Raw genomic sequence first — 20,015 nt, 5'->3', positions numbered from 1 at the left:
TGATGAGAGGTGAACAGAGGGTGGGAGCAAGGAGCTGTATTAGGGCTGCTCAGGAGGATTATAGAGCAGTCTTTTCCTTTCTTTCTGCTGATGGCCCTAGCATTCAAATCCAACCAATCCATCTAACCAATTAGGCTATTTCTTTTTTAAATGGGAGTTAATCACACTGGAGTCATAATACCAACCCTGGGAACCATCAAAGTCTCTATATATTTTAAAGTCAGTGTATCATATGTTTACAGCTATCTATACATGTTATGGATGAGATGATCCATTAGATATCCCTTCTAGACATTAGAGATCTATAATCTGATGTTAAAGATGCAAGAGCTAAGTTCTGTCCTCATTTACACTGAGAAGTGAAGTTACTCCAGATTTACATTAGTGAACAGTAATCGAGAACAGAATTTGTCCCTTAAATTTGCAGGGCACTGTAAAATTTTGCAAAGCCAATCTTTTGACTTTCCCCCCAGGCCTTTGGGAAAGGGATAGTTTTACAAATATAGAGTGGCAGGTTTGGGGATGTTAGCTTATCAGTTTTAGGTGCTTACAATTGTTTTTATAGTTTGGTTCATGTTGCAAATCTTGTGGATTGTAAGCGTTGTTAAAGCACCTCGAGCCTAGGATACATATTTGAAATCAATAAACAAACCAATGAATAACTTCCCATTCATTTCCAGAGGAGCATTACCACTCTGACCTTTTAAGAACGGTTTAGAAACTAACCTCATTCATGAGAGAGGTTCTCAGAGGAAGTTGGCCTTAAAGCAGAGTTACATGCAATTTGTAGAGGATTTGAGGGTACTGGCTATCGTTTTTAGAATTAGTCATAATAAATGCACACAGAATTGTTTTGGTTTATATTTCCTTTCAGATTTAGGATTACATATATAATATATAAAATTAAATAATAACACAGCAATAATTGGAGAATGGTACAGTAGCTATGGGACTTAATTCTTGAGCTTAGGGCCTGATCCTGAAAGGAACTCAGAGTCCTTAGCTCACACAGCACCTGAGACTTCAGCACTCAGCACCTTTCAGAATTATTCTCAGATACTACTTTCTTCGGCGTCAGTGGAAAAACTCCCATTGACGTTAGTGGTAGCAGGATACAGGAACTCGGTTTACTGTAAATGTATTTGGTTAATATCTTTAGCAGTTTTACTTTTGCATTGTAGTAATGAATTTGGATGGCCACTCATCTGAGAAGCATGCTGTGAAGCTGACTTCCTCCCGCCTTACGCAATAGATTTTGTTTGAAAAGGTCACGATAAACAAGATGGTCGCATGCTAATTTTGTTTCTCAACATCAAAAAATGTCATCATTGGAGGCTTGAGTGAGATGGGACAGAAGCAAAGAGTGGAGTGTTTGGAATTTACTAACATGTACGGTGGAAGTTATTAGGTCACAACATCTGGTTATCACAAGGTGGCATTTGTGATGGAAAAAAAATAGGTTTACTAATTTTGCATAAGTTTTTCCTCAAAACTTGTACTTACTCCAGACTCTGGAAGGTTGTGCTTTGATGTTAAAATTATTATGCTATTGTTATTGTTATTACTCTATATGCCAGTTGTGCCTAGAGGCCCCAACCAAACCTGGGGCCCCATTAGGGTTGCCAACTGTCTAATCACAGAAACCCAAACACCCCTGCCTCACCCCTTCTCTGAGGCCCCAGCCTGCTCACTCCATCCCCCCTCCCTCCGTCACTCACTCTCCCCCACCCTCACTCACTTTCACCCGGCTGAGACAGGAGGCTGGGTAGCAGGACGGAGTGCAGGCTCTGGGCTGGGGCCAAGGGGTTTGGAGTGTGGGAGGGGGTCTGGGCTGAGCTTGGGGCAGGGGGTTGGGGTACAGGAGTGGGTGTGGGGTGCAAGCTCTGGGAGGGAGTTTGAGTGCAGGAGGGGGCTCCGGGCTGGGGCAGAGAGTTAGGGTGCAGGAGGGGGTGTGGGCTCTGAGAGGTAGTTTGGGTGCAGGAAGGGGCTCAGGGCTGGGCCAGAGGATTGGGGTGCAGGAGAAGGTGCGGGCTCAGGCTGGGCGGCACTTACCTGGGTGGCTCCCAGTCAGCAGCACAGTGGGGCTAAGGCAGGCTCCCTGCTTGCTCTGGCCTCATACCACTCCCGGAAGTGGCTTGCACACTCCTGTGGCCCCTGGGGTAGGCAGGGGGCTCCACGCGCTGCCCCTGCTTGCAGGTGCTGCCCCCACAGATCCCATTGGTCGCAGTTCCTGGCCAATGGGAGCTGCGGAGTCGGTGCTTGGGGCAGCGTGCAGAGACCCCCTGTCTGCCCCGCCCCCAGGGGCTGCAGGAATGTGCCAGCCACTTCTGGGAGTGGCACGGGGCCAGGGCAGGTAGAGAGCCTACCTTAATCCCATTGTGCAGCCGAACTTTTAGCACCCTAAAGTCTCCCGTATTGGCTTCAGTAGCCTCTGGCAGATAGGGCCTGATTCCGGGAGACTCCTGGCAAAACCTGGAGGGTTGGCAACCCTAGGCCCCATTGTTCTAGGCACTGTACAAATATAGAACAATGACATTTCTTGCTCTGAAGAGATTACAAATTAAATAGACAAGGCAGACATGGGCAGGTTCAAAGAGATACAGGAGCAAAATGAATGGAGTGATGGTTTGCAGGCTTCTTGTTCGTTCCAGAATGACTTCATCAGTGGCTGAAATTGCTTCTTTAGCTACTCCTGCTGGCTTGTGTTTCTGGCTTGTGTTCCTGAAGATTCTTTCTTTTCTGAGCTCGCATGACTTGGGGAGAGGTTGTGCTACATGGGTCCGAGTGAACAGTTCTGTGTCTGAAGAGGGCTAGCCCTGGCTGGTTCTCATCTTTCTCTCTTCCCACCATGGTGCTGTAGTACCTGCTGATGCTGCTTGTGCATCTTCTTCTGCCAGCTTGGATCTCTGCGTAATGCTGTACAGTATGAATGATTTCAGAAATGGTTTTGATCCTGATCCTAGGGTAATTTGGATTGACTGTTGCCAGGCTTTTGTAATGGTTATTTTTGAGCTGAGAGACTCTCTGATGGTAAAATAATAAATGAAATATGGTAAAATGAGAAAAATGATTCTCTCCAAGGACCAAGAAAAGGAAAAACTCCCATTAAATTATGTTACAACATTGTGCTGATTGCAACCAGGATGTGAGTAACAGGGGTATTTTCCACCTCAATCTGTTCCAAGACTTAATTAACCAAAGGTTAAAAAAAGACACAAAATACATTTTTGGTGGTGTGGGAGTGGGCAGGGATTTTCCTTTTTTCCCCCTTTTGTTATTCATTCATACCATGCAGTTATCCAATTGAGGCAGCAACTGTAAGCTGTTCTTGTACTTCTTGTCTGAGTTGGATCAGTTCTGCTGTATGAGTGCAACAACTGGTTAATTCAGTTTAAAGAGTAAGATGCAAGTGTAGTCTCTTCTAAATTGGGGATTTGCACTGATGACAGTCATAGCACTACTGTAACCCCCTTCAGAGACAAGCAGAGTAGCTAATTAGCTCTGGAGAATTTACCCCAGTTTCAAGCAGGGGTAAGCTCTACTAGTGCAAATAGTGTCTTTTCCTGTCTACACTGGGAGTTTCACCAGTCCTGCTACATCAGTGGCTGTAATTAGAGCAAATCCCTAGTCTAGACAAGTCCTAAGATACAGACTGAAGTACTCGCTCCAAAGGGTTCATCACTAAACACAGGAAATATATTTTTTACTTTACTGCAGTCCTACCTCCCTATGGGAATGATCCAAAATCCATTGAAATCAATGGGAATCTTTCTACTGACTGCAATGACCTGTGGAATCACATCTTATGCCTTTGTTTCTCTCTCTGTATAAACCTTTTTTACTCCAAGAGTGTGTAGAAAAGCAGTTGTATTAGCTTTTTAAAGAAATGAGTCAATATAATGCTGTTGTCAAGGTTCCTCCCCCACTCTGAACTCTAGGGTACAGATGTGGGGACCTGCATGAAAAACCCCCCTAAGCTTATCTTTACCAGCTTAGGTCAAAACTTCCCCAAGGTACAAAATATTACACCCGTTATCCTTGGAATGGCCGCTACCACCACCAAACTAATACTGGTTACTGGGGAAGAGCTGTTTGGACGCGTCTTTCCCCCCAAAATACTTCCCAAAACCTTGCACCCCACTTCCTGGACAAGGGTTGGTAAAAAGCCTCACCAATTTGCCTAGGTGACTACAGACCCAGACCCTTGGATCTTAAGAACAATGAACAATCCTCCCAACACTTGCACCCCCCCTTTCCTGGGAAATGTTGGATAAAAAGCCTCACCAATTTGCATAGGTGACCACAGACCCAAACCCTTGGATCTGAGAACAATGAAAAAGCATTCAGTTTTTTACAAGAAGACTTTTAATAAAAATAGCAGTAAATAGAAATAAAGAAATCCCCCCTGTAAAATCAGGATGGTAGATATCTTACAGGGTAATTAGATTCAAAAACATAGAGAACCCCTCTAGGCAAAACCTTAAGTTACAAAAAAGATACACAGACAGAAATAGTTATTCTATTCAGCACAATTCTTTTCTCAGCCATTTAAAGAAATCATAATCTAACACATACCTAGCTAGATTACTTACTAAAAGTTCTAAGACTCCATTCCTGTTCTGTCTCTGGCAAGAGCAGCACACAGACAGACCCTTTGTCCCTCTCCCTCCTCCCAGCTTTTGAAAGTATCTTGTCTCCTCATTGGTCATTTTGGTCAGGTGCCAGCGAGGTTACCTTTAGCTTCTTAACCCTTTACAGGTGAGAGGAGCTTTCCCCTGGCCAGGAGGGATTTCAAAGGGGTTTACCCTTCCCTTTATATTTATGACACGCCCCCCAAATCTCAGCTAGGGTGAAACACTGGCTGGGATTTCTTCCTGGAGCTCTAGGAAAACAGAGTTAATAAGACACATGCATCTCTAAATATACTACCAAGTACATAAAGACTAACAATATTTTCCACATCTCAAGGACGATTTTAACCAGTTGATTCTGGGAAACTTTCATGGGAGAGTGCATCAGCCACTTTGTTAGAAGCTCCTGAGATGTGTTGGACGTCGAAATCAAAATCTTGGAGAGCTAAACTCCACCGAAGAAGTTTTTTGTTAGTTTCCTTGATGGTGTGAAGCCACTTCAGTGCAACATGATCGGTTTGCAGGTGGAAACGCCGTCCCCAAACATATGGGCGTAGCTTTTCCAGAGCGTAGCCAATGGCGTAACATTCTTTTTCAGTGACTGACCAGTTGCTTTCCCTCTCAGACAGTTTTTTGCTGAGAAACACTGTGTCAATGGAGTGGTATGCCCGTTCAGTCAGTCCTGGGGTGGCTGAGAACGTTGGCGCGTAGCTAGTGCACAGCTCCTGGATCTGCTGTCTCTGCATACGCCCAAGGGTCATGGAGAGGTTCACCTCTTCCACACCACCAGCACATTTCCCTTCGTAGTAAACACCTTCAGGCCACTCAGCGTCGTCTCCTCCCTGGGCTGTAAACTGACAAACCTTTAATTCTCTGGAATAAAAGGGCTTTAGAGAATTAATATGGTACACCTTAGGCTTCCGGTTGGAGGTGGGGAATGCTATGAGATAATTAACAGCTCCCAGGCGCTCCTGGACCGTGAATGGCCCTTCCCACGATGCTTCCATTTTATGGGCCTGGAGCGCCCTTAAGACCATGACCTGGTCTCCTACTTTGAAGGAACGCTCTCTGGCATGTTTATCATACCAGGCTTTTTGCTCTTTTTGAGCATCCTGTAAGTTTTCTCTAGCAAGGGCTAAAGAGGTTCGGAGGCTGTTTTGTAGGTTGGTTACAAAGTCCAGAATGTTAGTTCCTGGAGAAGGTGTAAATCCCTCCCATTGCTGCTTCACCAACTGCAATGGCCCCTTAACCTCACGGCCATATACAAGTTCAAATGGGGAAAACCCTAAACTGGGATGTGGTACAGCTCTGTAGGCAAAGAGCAATTGCTGCAACACTAGGTCCCAATCATTGGAGTGCTCATTTACAAATTTACGTATCATGGCCCCCAAAGTTCCATTAAACTTCTCCACCATGCCATTTGTTTGATGGTGGTAAGGAGTGGCAACCAAGTGATTTACCCCATGAGCTTCCCAAAGGTTTTTCATAGTTCCTGCCAGGAAATTAGTCCCTGCATCTGTGAGGATGTCGGAGGGCCAACCTACCCTGGCAAAAATGTCTGCTAGTGCCTGGCACCCACTTTTAGCCCTGGTGTTGCTTAGAGCTACTGCTTCCGGCCATCGGGTGGCAAAATCCATGAAAGTCAGTATGTACTGCTTTCCTCTGGGTGTCTTTTTCGGAAAAGGACCCAGAATATCCACAGCTACTCGCTGAAATGGAACTTCAATGATGGGGAGTGGCTGTAGAGGGGCTTTGACCTGGTCTTGGGGTTTTCCCACTCTTTGGCACACCTCACAAGACTGGACATAGGTAGAAACATCCTTGCCCATTCCCTCCCAGTGGAATGACCCCCCCAAACGGTCTTTGGTCCTGTTCACCCCAGCATGGCCACTAGGGTGATCATGGGCTAAGCTCAAGAGCTTGGCCCGGTATTTAGTTGGAACTACCAACTGTCTCTGAGGATGCCAGTCTTCCTGGTGTCCACCAGAAAGAGTTTCCTTGTATAAAAGTCCTCTTTCTATAACAAACCTGGATCGATTAGAAGAGCTGAGAGGCGGTGGGTTGCTCCGTGCCGCCGTCCAAGCTCTCTGGAGGCTTTCATCTGCTTCCTGTTCGGTCTGGAACTGTTCCTTTGATGCTGGAGACATCAGTTCCTCATGGGATTGTGGACCTAGGCTTGGTCCCTCTGGAAGCGATATAGGGGATGGAGCTGTTTCTGTTGACTGTGAACCGCTCTCCGCTGGTGCACTATGTTGGGATTCAGGCTCCGGCTGAGCCTCTTGGGTCGGGTTATCGGCTGCTGCCAGTTCAGGTTCGGTGGGGCCCTCTGTTGTTGAGGTTGCAAGTACTGGATTCAGTGCTGACACGGGGTCTGGTGTTGGTTGTTCGGCTGGTTCCGGTTCTGGGACTGGTTCCGTCTGGGTCTCTGGGACTGGATCCACTACTGCTGTTGCAGACATTGGCCTGGGGTCCAGGTCCATCACCTCTGACTGGGTCCTGATAGAAGTTTCCGGAACAGAGCTAGGCCTCACGGCTTGTTTAGCCTGGCTGCGGGTGACCATTCCCACCCTCTTGGCCTGCTTCACATGATTGGCCAAGTCTTCCCCCAACAGCATGGGGATGGGATAATCATCATAGACTGCAAAAGTCCACATTCCTGACCAGCCCTTGTACTGGACAGGCAACTTGGCTGTAGGCAAATTGAAAGAGTTGGACTTGAAGGGTTGAATCGTCACTTGGATCTCTGGGTTGATTAAATTGGGGTCCACTAAGGAAGCATGGATAGCTGACACTTGTGCTCCGGTGTCCCTCCACGCGGTGACCTTCTTCCCGCCCACACTCACAGCTTCCCTCCGCTCCAAGGGTATCTGGGAGGTATCTGGGCCTGTGGACCTCTGGTGTGATTCCGGTGCAATGAACTGTAATCTGTTGGGGTTCTTGGGGCAGTTGGCCTTTACATGCCCCAGCTCGTTACACTTAAAACATCGTCCAGCTGACGGGTCACTGGGGCGAGGAGGGTTGCTGGAGAACGGGGTGGTGGGACGATAAGGGGTCTGGAGGGTTCTTTGGGAGGTAGGTGGGGCTTTGGGCGGCCCCCGGTAATAGGGTGTGGTCTGGGGTGGTCCCTTCTGGTCTCCGCTCCAACTGCGACCAGTTTTCTTCTTCTCTGCCACCTCCACCCATCTGGCTCCAATCTCTCCTGCCTCGATTACAGTTTTGGGCTTCCCGTCTAGGATGTATCTTTCTATTTCCTCAGGAACACCCTCTAAGAATTGTTCCATTTGCATTAGGAAGGGCAAATTTACTGGAGATTCAACACTTGCTCCTGATATCCAGGCATCCCAATGTTTCACAATGTGGTAGGCATGTCGGGTAAATGACATGTCTGGTTTCCACCTTAGGGCTCTGAACCTCCGACGAGACTGCTCGGGTGTTATCCCCATTCTGACTCTCGCCTTGGATTTAAACAGTTCATACTTGTTCATGTGTTCTTTAGGCATTTCAGCTGCCACCTCAGCTAAGGGTCCACTGAGCTGCGGCCTCAGCTCTACCATGTATTGGTCAGTAGAGATGTTGTACCCAAGGCAGGCCCTTTCAAAGTTTTCTAAGAAGGCCTCAGTATCATCACCTGCCTTGTAGGTGGGGAACTTTCTGGGATGGGAAGTGGTACCTGGAGAAGGATTGCTAGGGTTTGTTGGTATATTCTGCTGGGCCTTTATCCTCTCCACCTCCTCCACATGCTTCCTCTCTTTTTCCTTCTCCTCCTCCACATGCTTCCTCTCTTTTTCCTTCTCCTCCTCCACATGCTTCCTCTCTTTTTCCTTCTCCTCCTCCACATGCTTCCTTGCCTCCATTTCCCTCTTGTGGGCAGCCTCCTGTACCTCCTTCTCCAGCCGCATGAGTTCTATCTGTCTTTCATGTTCCCTTTGTCTTTCCTCAGCCTGAAATTTGGCTAATTCCAGCTGTAGTCGAGCTGAGGATTTGGTCATTCTAACCTCTCTGTTTTTAACTAACTTTACACCCGAGGTTTAGAAATAAACAAACAAAACTTGGCTGTAAAATTTTGCTGTGCTGCAATAGAATACCTATTCTCTGATAGTGATTGTCAGCCTACAGAAAAAGACAATTCCCTTGTCTCTGCTCTGGGCCCAAATTAAAGCAAAAAACCTCCAACTGCTTGGAAACCTGCTTACCCAGCCCAAAGAAAAAGCAAATGGGTAGAACACACACCCCCTATTTACTTTTAGGAAGAAAAGAAAAAAAAAAACCTCTGGGATGGAAGACTTCCCTGCAGGAGTTAAGTACCCTGCCTCCAGGCAAATAAAACCTGCAATTCACAAGATAATCCCCTTTTGACTCTGCTTGGCCACAAAGCAGAGAGAAACCAAGCTGCTTTCAGTTTCAAAGCTGCTTTCTGGACTTTCTTTCCAAAGAAAAAAAAATTTCCTTTTTAAAATCTGTATTTCTAGTTCAAAAAATCTCAACTGGATCTCAAAATGATTTCAGGTTAATCCCACCACTGTGCCACCATGTCAAGGTTCCTCCCCCACTCTGAACTCTAGGGTACAGATGTGGGGACCTGCATGAAAAAACCCCCTAAGCTTATCTTTACCAGCTTAGGTCAAAACTTCCCCAAGGTACAAAATATTACACCCGTTATCCTTGGAATGGCCGCTACCACCACCAAACTAATACTGGTTACTGGGGAAGAGCTGTTTGGACGCGTCTTTCCCCCCAAAATACTTCCCAAAACCTTGCACCCCACTTCCTGGACAAGGTTTGGTAAAAAGCCTCACCAATTTGCCTAGGTGACTACAGACCCAGACCCTTGGATCTTAAGAACAATGAACAATCCTCCCAACACTTGCACCCCCCCTTTCCTGGGAAATGTTGGATAAAAAGCCTCACCAATTTGCATAGGTGACCACAGACCCAAACCCTTGGATCTGAGAACAATGAAAAAGCATTCAGTTTTTTACAAGAAGACTTTTAATAAAAATAGCAGTAAATAGAAATAAAGAAATCCCCCCTGTAAAATCAGGATGGTAGATATCTTACAGGGTAATTAGATTCAAAAACATAGAGAACCCCTCTAGGCAAAACCTTAAGTTACAAAAAAGATACACAGACAGAAATAGTTATTCTATTCAGCACAATTCTTTTCTCAGCCATTTAAAGAAATCATAATCTAACACATACCTAGCTAGATTACTTACTAAAAGTTCTAAGACTCCATTCCTGTTCTGTCTCTGGCAAGAGCAGCACACAGACAGACCCTTTGTCCCTCTCCCTCCTCCCAGCTTTTGAAAGTATCTTGTCTCCTCATTGGTCATTTTGGTCAGGTGCCAGCGAGGTTACCTTTAGCTTCTTAACCCCTTACAGGTGAGAGGAGCTTTCCCCTGGCCAGGAGGGATTTCAAAGGGGTTTACCCTTCCCTTTATATTTATGACAGCTGTGAAAAGTGCAAGACTGAGAACCATGGATATGGTCTTTTGGTTATTCATAGAGTAGATATCTGGCAGGAACACATCAAGCTTCTTCATGTGCCGACTCATTGTGCCTCAACTGTGTTCTCATCTGGAGGGTAGACTAACATTTAGACTCCATGCCCGCTCAGTCTGGTCTCTCTGATAAGATTGCCAACAAGGGTGACAATTAGTACTAACCAAAGGGTGTTTTTGTTTTTGCAGTATAGAGACACATCCATTAACTACTGTACTAAGAACACCAACTATTCCGTATACTACCAAAGACATATCCTGGCATTGCTCATTAACAGCTTGGCTGAGACGGCTGTAAATCAGAGACCAAGAGGTGAAAGGCTCTGATTCTCATTGCTAGTCTTATATAGCATATAGTCTTCCTTTAAAATTTATAAATATATAATATTACAAAATATCCTCACTATATTCAGATAATCCCAGGGTAGGGGTACATTGATAGAAACTTTCCACTGATTTGATTCCAAAAATTATTCTTTCACTTTTCACAAAGCCTCATCTTTTTTCACTGCAAATGGAACTAAAACAAGAATGGGACTAAAACATGAATTAGACATGGGCAAACAGATTCTGGAAACTTAAGAAATGATTGAAATATCACTCCAGTTCATAAAAAGAACCAGAACCCAAACTCCAACCTTTTCTTAAGTTTCTTAAATTTCATCATTGCAGACATGGTGGATGTCATCTTCTTCCTAATTTCTGACCGAACCCTCTGTTTTTGCCGATATCTATCTCAGGACATGACTGTCTCTGCTACGTCAGCCCCAGTGTTACAAACTTAGTTGGATTTGTCCAGTGCCCCAAAGCTCACAGATTGGTTCTGGAGCAGCTTCATTTTACCTTAAATCCTTGTACTGGAACAGGTTTTGATTTAAATCTGAGCAGGGACAAGTTAAAGGATGGGATATTTGATGCACTGGATGAGGTATACGACATGTTGTGGTATACATTTTAGGACTCATGGATCTTGAAAGGTGTGTTGTGGGCCGTGTTGATCATTGCAGCAGTGGACCTATGTCTGAACGTTTTGCATCTGTTATTTTGGCAGGGTCTGGTGCTGCTCTGAGTTGGTAAGTCCTGGTCTATAGGTACCATCCTTCTGATTATGAGCTTGGTGAGCTTTGGTGGTTGTTTGAAGGCCAGAAGAGGAGGTTCGGGAAAGATTTATTTCAGGACATGGTCCCCATCAAGTATGAGTTGTAATTATTTGATGATACCTCATGAGAGTTCCAGTGTGGGGTGGTAAGTGACAGCTAAGGATGTACAGTCAATGGTTTAGGTTTTTTTTCTGTATTGAAGCAGGTTCTCTTGAGGTGTTTATATAACCTATTCCATGAGGCAATCTACTTCTCTGGTGGAGTGTCCTTGTTTGGTGAAGGTTGTTTTAAGTGTGTTAAGGTGTGTATCCCAGGCTTTCAACTTGGAGCATATTCTGTGGTATCTGATTGCCTGGCTGTAGATAACAGATTTCTTGGTGTGTCTGGGGTGGTTATTGGATCTTTGGAGGTAAGTCTGGTGATCTATGGGCTTCTTGTGTATAGTTTTCTGTAGCTTTCCATTGCAGACGCTGATCATGGTGTCCTGGAAGTTGATGCTGATATGGGAGTGTTCTAGAGAGAATGAAGGATGGGTGGTGGTTGGTGAAGTTGTGGTGAAAATCTCTGAGGGAGTTTAGGTCATCTGTCCAGATGATGAAAATATCATTGATGTATATCAGGTATTTCATTGGTTTGTGGTGCATATTTTCAGAAATTCTTCCTTGACGTGACCTAGAAGAGGCTGGCATATTGGGGAACCATCCTACTATTCATGGCTGTTCCCGTGGTTTGGAAAAAAGTGCTTGTTGAATGTGAAGTTCTTAAGGGTGAGGATGAAATGGATGATTTCGATGTGTTTTGGGTGGATATCTGAGTGTCGTTCATTGTTGTGAAGATATCTGACGCAGGCAGAGAGGCCGTCATGGTGAGGGATGTTGGTAGATGGGAGGTGACATCCATGGTGGCAAGTATGATGTTCTGAGGGAGTTTGTTAATGTGTGAAGTTTCTGGATGAAGTTGCTTGTGTCTTGGAGAAAACTTGCCCTTTTTGTGGTGAGTGTTTTGAGGATGATTTCTGTGAGTTCTCATATTCATAAGCATGCTGTGGCCAGATATGATGGGTCTGCCTGGTTTCCCTAATTTGTGTATCTTGGAGAAACATTTAGAAGTTCCCTGGGGTAGGTTCATGGGGGAGGAGGTTGTAGAGTTTCTCTTGGAGTTGTCTGGGGAAAGATTTGACGATATCCTTAAATTCCTTTGTGGTATGGGGGTCTTTTTTGAATTCCTTATAGGAGGGTGGTGTTGGAGATTTGTCAGTTGGCCTCATTGATTTACTCATCATGGCTGAGGACTATGAGGGCATTCACTTTGTTTGCTGCTCTGCTCGCTGTATGTTGGCTGGATTTCAGGGGCTGTATAGCGGACCTCTTGGCTGTGGAGAGATTGTGGTGGATATGATGTTTCAGGATTCCACAGTCTTTTGTGATGTAAAGATCAAGTGTGTCATTTCCTTCACTGATGGGTGTCCAGTCAGATAATTCTTTTTTCTTATGACTGTCGGTGGGGACATGGTAGTTCTGGTTGATGTCAACTGTGTTGTGAAGTAATTCTTTGAGACAGTCAGTGAAAGAATTCTTCCAGTTCTCTACATGTCAGTATGATATCAGTTTCAGTGGTGGGAGAGAAGTTCAATCTGTTGGAGAATACAGGTAATTCAGTTCCAGTTAGGGTAGTTGTGATAGGTTGATGATTTTGGGGTGTTGTGTAGCGTCTGTGTGGTAGGTCCTGGTGCCCTGGTTTATCCTGGAGGTGAAGTTCTGTGGGTTGTGGCGTTGTTGTTGTTATAGATGGTTCCACTTTTGTTTTGGTGTTGCATGGCCGTCACCAGGATTTTTTTGATAGTTGTTTTGGGTTTCTTGAATGATCTCCAGGTAGGTTTCATGACTTTTCCCTTCCACTGTATGGGAGCATGTGATGATTTCTCGTTTGAGGTGGTCCCTTCCAGAACATGTGAGGTGCAGGAGATTGCACCTCAGTTTTTCTGAAATCCTTTTGCAGAGCTGTTCAGAGTTGTATGTGGTTGTCAGAGGGTTATAGATGGAAGTTCTCTGGGGATGTCGTTTTGTTTCTTGCATTTGCTCAGGAAGTAGACGTTGCTGTTAAGTTTGTCTTCCATCTTCTTTGTGTTGTGGAGTTTCCATGTCAGATGGCAAAATATATCTTCCATTGTTGTTTGCTGTGTTGTTGTAGCCGTGTTGGTTACAGGATATGAGAGGGACAAAGTGCGTAAAGTAATGTCTTAAATACTTCACTTAGTTTGGTGGTTGGAGGTGTTGTTCCAAAACTGTGCAGGAGCATGATGCTAATTTCCTACTTGGTCTCCTTACGCAGCATCAGAATGTCAAAGTTTATATAGGAACAGGATGGAAACACATTCCAGAATGCAATGCCTGGGTATGGTTACCCCAAGTGTAAAATATAATGGAGGTTTTTTTTATAATATGTAAAGAGTCTGGGTCAGTAGTTGTCATACACAGGTTTGCATACTGTAAACCCATATTACAACAGAAGAAAGTTTCAGTACAGCTCTCCCATCTATCCATAAAGAAAGGTGATCCACCTGGACTGAGAACACACAATCTAAGGGACAATTTCTGCTACCTTTATTCAGGTTGTTTAGCACTTTATCACACAAGTTACCCCATAGAAATAGATCTATCTGTGTCTATATGTACTGAACACAATGGAAATTTAGTGGATTAGATTACTGTTAAATGACCTCACTTACGTGATAAACTGAATTACATTACTTTAACTCTGCAACTATTTGACAAGCACATTTAAATGTAGGAGACCCTGGGGTGAAATCAGTGGAGTTAGTTGCTGAGTAAGGTATTACTCCACAGGAATAAAGATGGCTGAATCTAGCTTTGGTCTTGTCATTTGTTAAAATGAGAAAATGTATATGGTTTAAGGTAGAGGTATATGGATGTGTGTGCAGGCACATGTAGCGTGGGGGGGGGAAAGCAAGCAAGAGTTTGATAAGCTGTAACTGTTCATGAATACAATAAGATTCACAATGAAGTTTGCATGCTCTTATACTGTAATGATTGTCATTTTAAAACTAGCTTTTTGCCTTCGAGCTATCGGGGTAAAGACCTGCAGGAAAACTACTGTCGGAATCCCCGAGGGGAAGAAGGAGGGCCTTGGTGTTTTACAAGCAATCCAGAGATACGCCATGAAGTCTGTGACATTCCTCTCTGTTCAGAAGGTAACATGACACAGTTGATACCATAGAAAAGTCTCTTCTGCCCTGGAAGCAAGTGTGTAACTGTTATTAGAGAGTATTTATATATTGGCTTTGAACAAAGAACGGCTCAATTCTTAGTAAGAATGATTTAGCAAGAGATGTTTGAGTAGTGATATGCTTATCACACAAATTAGGTAATTTGAATAGCTCTCTAGTCCACTACAGATCAGCTAACAATTTCTGTTGTGTTCAGTACATTATGAAAGCACCCGTTGCAGGTCCATAGTTAATGTCAAGTTGACTTTAGCACTTTATATGTAGCTAGATAATGGATTTGAGGATGAATTCTGAAAATAAATTTTTGTTTCACCTTTCAAATGATGCTCATGTGACAATCTGTAAGGAACATTGGTCAGTGTAATTGCTGTAGAACATTCTGATTGGGTGCCTTCCAATTTAAACTGATATTTATAAATAAGAACATAAGAATAGCTATGCTGGGTAAGACTGATGATTCATCCTGTCTTCTGACAGTGGCCTGTGCCACTGAATGAACAGAACAAGGAAATTTTGAGTGATCCGTCCCCTGTTGTCCAGTCCCAGCTTCCATCAGTTGGAGGTGAAGGGACACCCTGAGTGTGGTGTTGCATTTCTGACCATTTTGGCTAGTAGCCATTGATGGACCTGTCCTCCATTAGCTTATCTAATTCTCTTATGAACCCAGTTACACTTTTGGCCTTCACAACATCCCCTTGGAGCAAGTTCCACAGGTTGACTGTGTGTTGTGTGAAGAAATACTTCCAGTAAACCTGCTGCCTATTAACTTCATTCTGTCACTCCTAGTTCTTGTGTTATGTGAAGGGGTAAATAACGCTTCCCTATTCATTTTCCCCACACTATTCATTATTTTATAGTCCTTTATCATATCCCCCATTAGTCGTCTCTTTTCTAAGATGAACAGTCCCAATCTTTTTATTCTTTCCTCATATGGAAGCTGTTCCTTTCCTCTTGTAGTGATTTATTGGTTTTGATTTTTATAGTATTAAATCTCATGCCTTCCCTTCGGCACTTCACAAAATGCTGTCAATGATATTCAATGTATCGATTCTAAGTGTTGGGCTCAGCAGTTCCACAGTTCAGGAATATATTAATATGACTGCCTTATTTACCTCAAATCCAAGCCCCTCTATACTGCTAATCAGCCCATTCCCTTCTTTTACCGCTGGCATTTGGAGTAAGCTTTACGGTATGCTAGGAAGGCAAACAAATCCAGGCTCTGTTGGACCAAGAACCAAAATTTACAGCCTGAATCTAAATTACGCTCCAGCCGGGATTAGACCTGCAGCTGAATGCAGGATCAAGGGCTTCCTGGTTGATAATGGAGGGAGGGATAGCTCAGTGGTTTGAGCATCGGCTTGTTAAACCAAGGGTTGTCAGTTCAATCCTTGAGGGGGATCTGGGGCAAAAATTGGGGATTGGTCCTGGTTGGACTAGATGACCTCCTGAGGTCCCTTCCAACCCTGATATTCTATGATTTGACTGAAGAATTCATTCTCTAACTGCCTAAATTATCATTTTCTAAGGCTTGGTCTACGCTAGAAAATTAGGTTAATTTAGCTACAGTGATCAGGGATGTGGATTTTCCAGGGTGAGTGGCATAGTTAAACTGACCCAAGTCCCCGAGTATACAGTGCTAGGCTGACAGAAGAATTCTTCCATCAACCTAGCTACTGCGTCTTGGAGAGGTGGATTACCTTTGCCAATGGGAGAATCCCTCCTGTCAGCGTAGGTAATGTCTACACGGAAGCAGTACAGCAGCTCAGCTGCAGCAGCGCAGCTATGCCACTGTAATGTTTTTAGGGGTAGACACGCCCTAAGTGATTTTCACATTTAAATGTAAACGTATATTTATATGTAAATGTAATGTATATATAAATTAGTTATCCCTTTGTGACCCAAAGTTCAGGGCGCTGGGGATATTTCAGTTGGGAGCAGAAATTGATGATGGAGTCTGATACATTCTTTGATGAAGTCTTGTTTATTTATAAGGAATGTACATTATCCTGCTTCTCTGAATGCAGGAGGAACCAACTGCAATAGGACCACGTGCTCAGAGTCTAACTGATCACCATATTGGGGGTCAGGAAGGAATTTTCCCCTGGGTCAGCTTGTCAGAGACCCGGGAGTTTTTTATGCCTTCCTTGGCAGCATGGGGCATAGGCCACTTGCCAGGTTTAAACTAGTGTAAATAGCGGATTCTCTGTAACATCAAGTCTTAAAATCATGATTTGAGGACTTCAGTAACTCAGCCAGAGGTTAGGGGTTTATTACAGGAATGGGTGGGTGAGGTTCTGTGGGCCGCAATGTGCAGGAGGTTAGACTAGATGGTCATGATGGTCCCTTCTAGCCTTAAAGTCTATGAATCTATGAGGAGTGGTTTCTTAGCTTACTGGCCCAGGCATCTTTTAAGCAGGCACGCCTGACCCAGATCATTCCCACATTTCTCTTAGGGTCACCCTGTGTTTACAGATTTCAGCTTTGTTTTCTTCAGGCTGTCTCTGTTTCTCCCTGGTTCTGTGTTCTGCCTCTACCGGCTCACCCATAGACTTACCAAAACATACTCAGTACAAACCCTTCCACACAATCCAAAACTCCTGATTGAGTTCACATAACCCTTGTGCCTTAAGTGGGTGATTGTGATTAATGTATCCTTATTGTTATGCTAATTAATGGATACATTCACACCTGTTAATCTCAATGAGGTTTTAACTCTATCCATAACCAGGTTTCATCACAACTAATGTGCATGTGTACATATATTTATAAATATATATTTATATAATTGGCACACAAGCAAGTATCACTTATTTAATCAATAGTAACATTTCCTGCTTGGTGTGTGCTTTAGATCTAGATCTTTGTTTAACACTCAGACTAATTTCTATAAAGGCCCAAGAAAGAAGCTGGGTATGTAAATGCCTTAAATACTTCCATCCAGATGCATCCAAAGTAACTTGATGGTGAACTAATCTGGCACCAAATCTAAACATCTGACAAGATCTTAAAAGGAACCCACAGTGAGACGTTTTTCTGAAGGGCATTTCTTACACCTGTGTGAAATTGATGATCTAGGAAGTATTATTTTTATAATGTTATAATTCTCTGTGCAGGACAGCTTGAGTTTATGACAGCAATTTCTTTCTACTCGTGTTATGAGCTACTAATACACTATTTTTTGTTTTCAGTTGAATGCATGACCTGCAATGGAGAAAGTTACAGAGGGCCAATGGATCACACTGAATCAGGCAAGGAATGCCAGCGCTGGGACCTTCAGAGACCACACAGGCACAAATTCAGACCAGAGAGGTAAAATACTACTTCACTGTTTTTTTTTTTAAATTACACATATTCTGGTACTCATTAGGCCTAACCTCAGCTGGTTTAAATCAGCTGCATTGAACTTTATGGAGATATGCTATGTGAATTTACATGGTCTGAGGAGATATGTATGTCTGTATACACAGAGCAAGTGACGTCACTAGAAAAAACCCTAATATCATAACAACAAAATAAATAATAATAATAATTACTAGTAGCAGTAATACTTTACACCTACCAAAGATCTCAAAGCCCTTTAAAAATACTGATGAAATTAGCTTTCAACATTAATAATTTACAATAGATCCATTTACTTCAATAATGAATAGCTAGACCCTATGCAATTATCAGTCTTATGTTGCATAAGGTGTTAAATTATCCAGTTTATGTTGCATAAGGTGTTAAAAAATCAACACTGATTTTCACCCTGGAAAAGCAACTGTGAGTGGCTGAATTCAGCATTTTATGATAATAGATTTATGTTTTGGACAATAACTTGATGAACTATAGATATAATGCCAAAAAAATGAGTTAGAAATAGCATTAAAAAACTGCAGACAAGAAAGGTTTTATTCTAGTGGGTGAAATTCACCAAAGTGCAGACAACCATCTGCAACATTTACACTCCCTTCTGGAGAGGCTGTGTGGGTGGGTTTAGGCCACACATAAAGGCCTTTGAACCCTTACTGCATTAGGGAGGGGGAATCTTGCATGGGCTTATACTGAAACAAGCTTTTCTGAAAAAAATTGATTTCAATTAGGCTCATTTATAAAATAGGTAAAATAATGCTAACCTACCTCACAAAAATGTTGTTGGGATTAATTCATATCTGAAAATACGTATCTGAGATCTTCCTCTGAATGTGTACATATAAACTACAAAGTATTAATAATGAAATATATTTATTATGCTTTAAAATAAGGTATGGGTAGCTTTAGGCTATGTCTGCACTACAGCTTATGTCAGCATAATTTATGTTGCTCAGGGGTGTGAATAAACGAAAGCTACCCGGGGGGAAAAAAGTCTGAGACCTGCTCTGCATTACAGTCAGTTCGATGTAAGGCACTAAATGTAGTTCCCACCGATGTAACTCACCCACTTTACTGACTTCATAACTCCACCTCTACAAGAGATGTACCACTTAGGTCTATGTAATTAGACTGACGCAGTGTCAGTGTGGACACTATTGCTTACACTGAGTGTTGCTGCCTTTCAGAAGCCATCCCACAGTGTCCCATGCTGGCAATTAAATCAGTGCAAGTGCTCCTGTTGAGGATAAGCACCACTGACACAAGGAGCATAGCATGGACATGCAAAACCAATTTATTTAATGTAGTGGCTGTATGTCAATGTAACTTAGGTCAACTTAATTTTGTAGTGTAGACTTGCCCTAAGGGTGACATCTTGGCATCACTGATGTCCATGGAAATTTTGTCATTGATTTCAGTGGAAATCCTATTGATTTCATAGGATTTCATTCTGGTGCTTGAATCCTGCATTGTGCTCTGCACAGACACACTGTTGCACCTTCATGGAATCCCATTGAGGTTGATGTGGCTTGGTGTTGAACATATTTATGAACAGTAAAAGCTTTAGCCCCCACAAAACACCATTCAATTTTTTTTTAAGTGTGACAAATCAGAAGGCCAAATTAATCACTGGGGTAATTTAATTTACAACAGTATACTCATGCCAGGGATGCATTTGGGATGTAAATTTCAACATGAATAAATAAATAATGATCGTCCATTGGTGTTAAAGAGCAATCTTGGTCTATTTGAAAAAAAATATGTAATATTCAGAACTTCAGTGGCTAACTCTCTTCAAACCTAGAAGTGGACGTGTCTCTGACATTGGAGAAGTGTCTTGTTGCTTTCTTAGCCATTGAAGTCAAGGTTTCTACTGCTGCTTCAGGGGTAGGATGGGGTAAAACAAATAATAAACCTAACAAAAATCACTAAGGAGGTGTAACAGGGATCTGAAAGATCTCAGGAACCCTTAGGATCCTCCTCTGATCCAAGCAGCAGACTATGGCTCTGGGTATGTTTGGGGGAAAGAGACCTGGAGACTGGACTAACTCTTACAGGGCCATTACATAATTCTCAGTGACATAAATCTGAGATTGGGTGGGCCAGATTGCAACCCCATCATCCAGTTTATCCCTGCTAGTTGTGGCTACCTGTGGGGGAAGGGACACTAAATGGTCTTCTGCTG

The 20,015-nt window shown here is 43.4% G+C and overlaps 1 protein-coding gene across 2 annotated transcripts in view; it reads left to right on the top strand.

The window, feature by feature from the left end:
* HGF (hepatocyte growth factor) overlaps positions 1 to 20,015 on the top strand; it is a 79,044-nt gene that overhangs the window by 18,695 nt on the left and 40,334 nt on the right. The window contains exons 5-6 of one of the 2 annotated variants that reach the window (XM_048836496.2): positions 14,316 to 14,443; positions 17,668 to 17,788. In XM_048836496.2, coding sequence (XP_048692453.1) covers positions 14,316 to 14,443; positions 17,668 to 17,788 — 249 coding nt within the window. Of the gene's footprint in view, positions 1 to 14,300; positions 14,444 to 17,667; positions 17,789 to 20,015 lie in introns of both variants that reach the window. The other variant, XM_048836495.2, reaches the window with a different exon arrangement.

This window comes from Caretta caretta, chromosome 1 (assembly GCF_965140235.1).
Source record: "Caretta caretta isolate rCarCar2 chromosome 1, rCarCar1.hap1, whole genome shotgun sequence".
In the NCBI taxonomy this organism is placed as follows: domain Eukaryota; kingdom Metazoa; phylum Chordata; order Testudines; family Cheloniidae; genus Caretta; species Caretta caretta.
The sequence above is the reverse complement of the archived record's forward strand: the minus strand, read 5'-3'. Positions and strand labels throughout refer to the sequence as shown.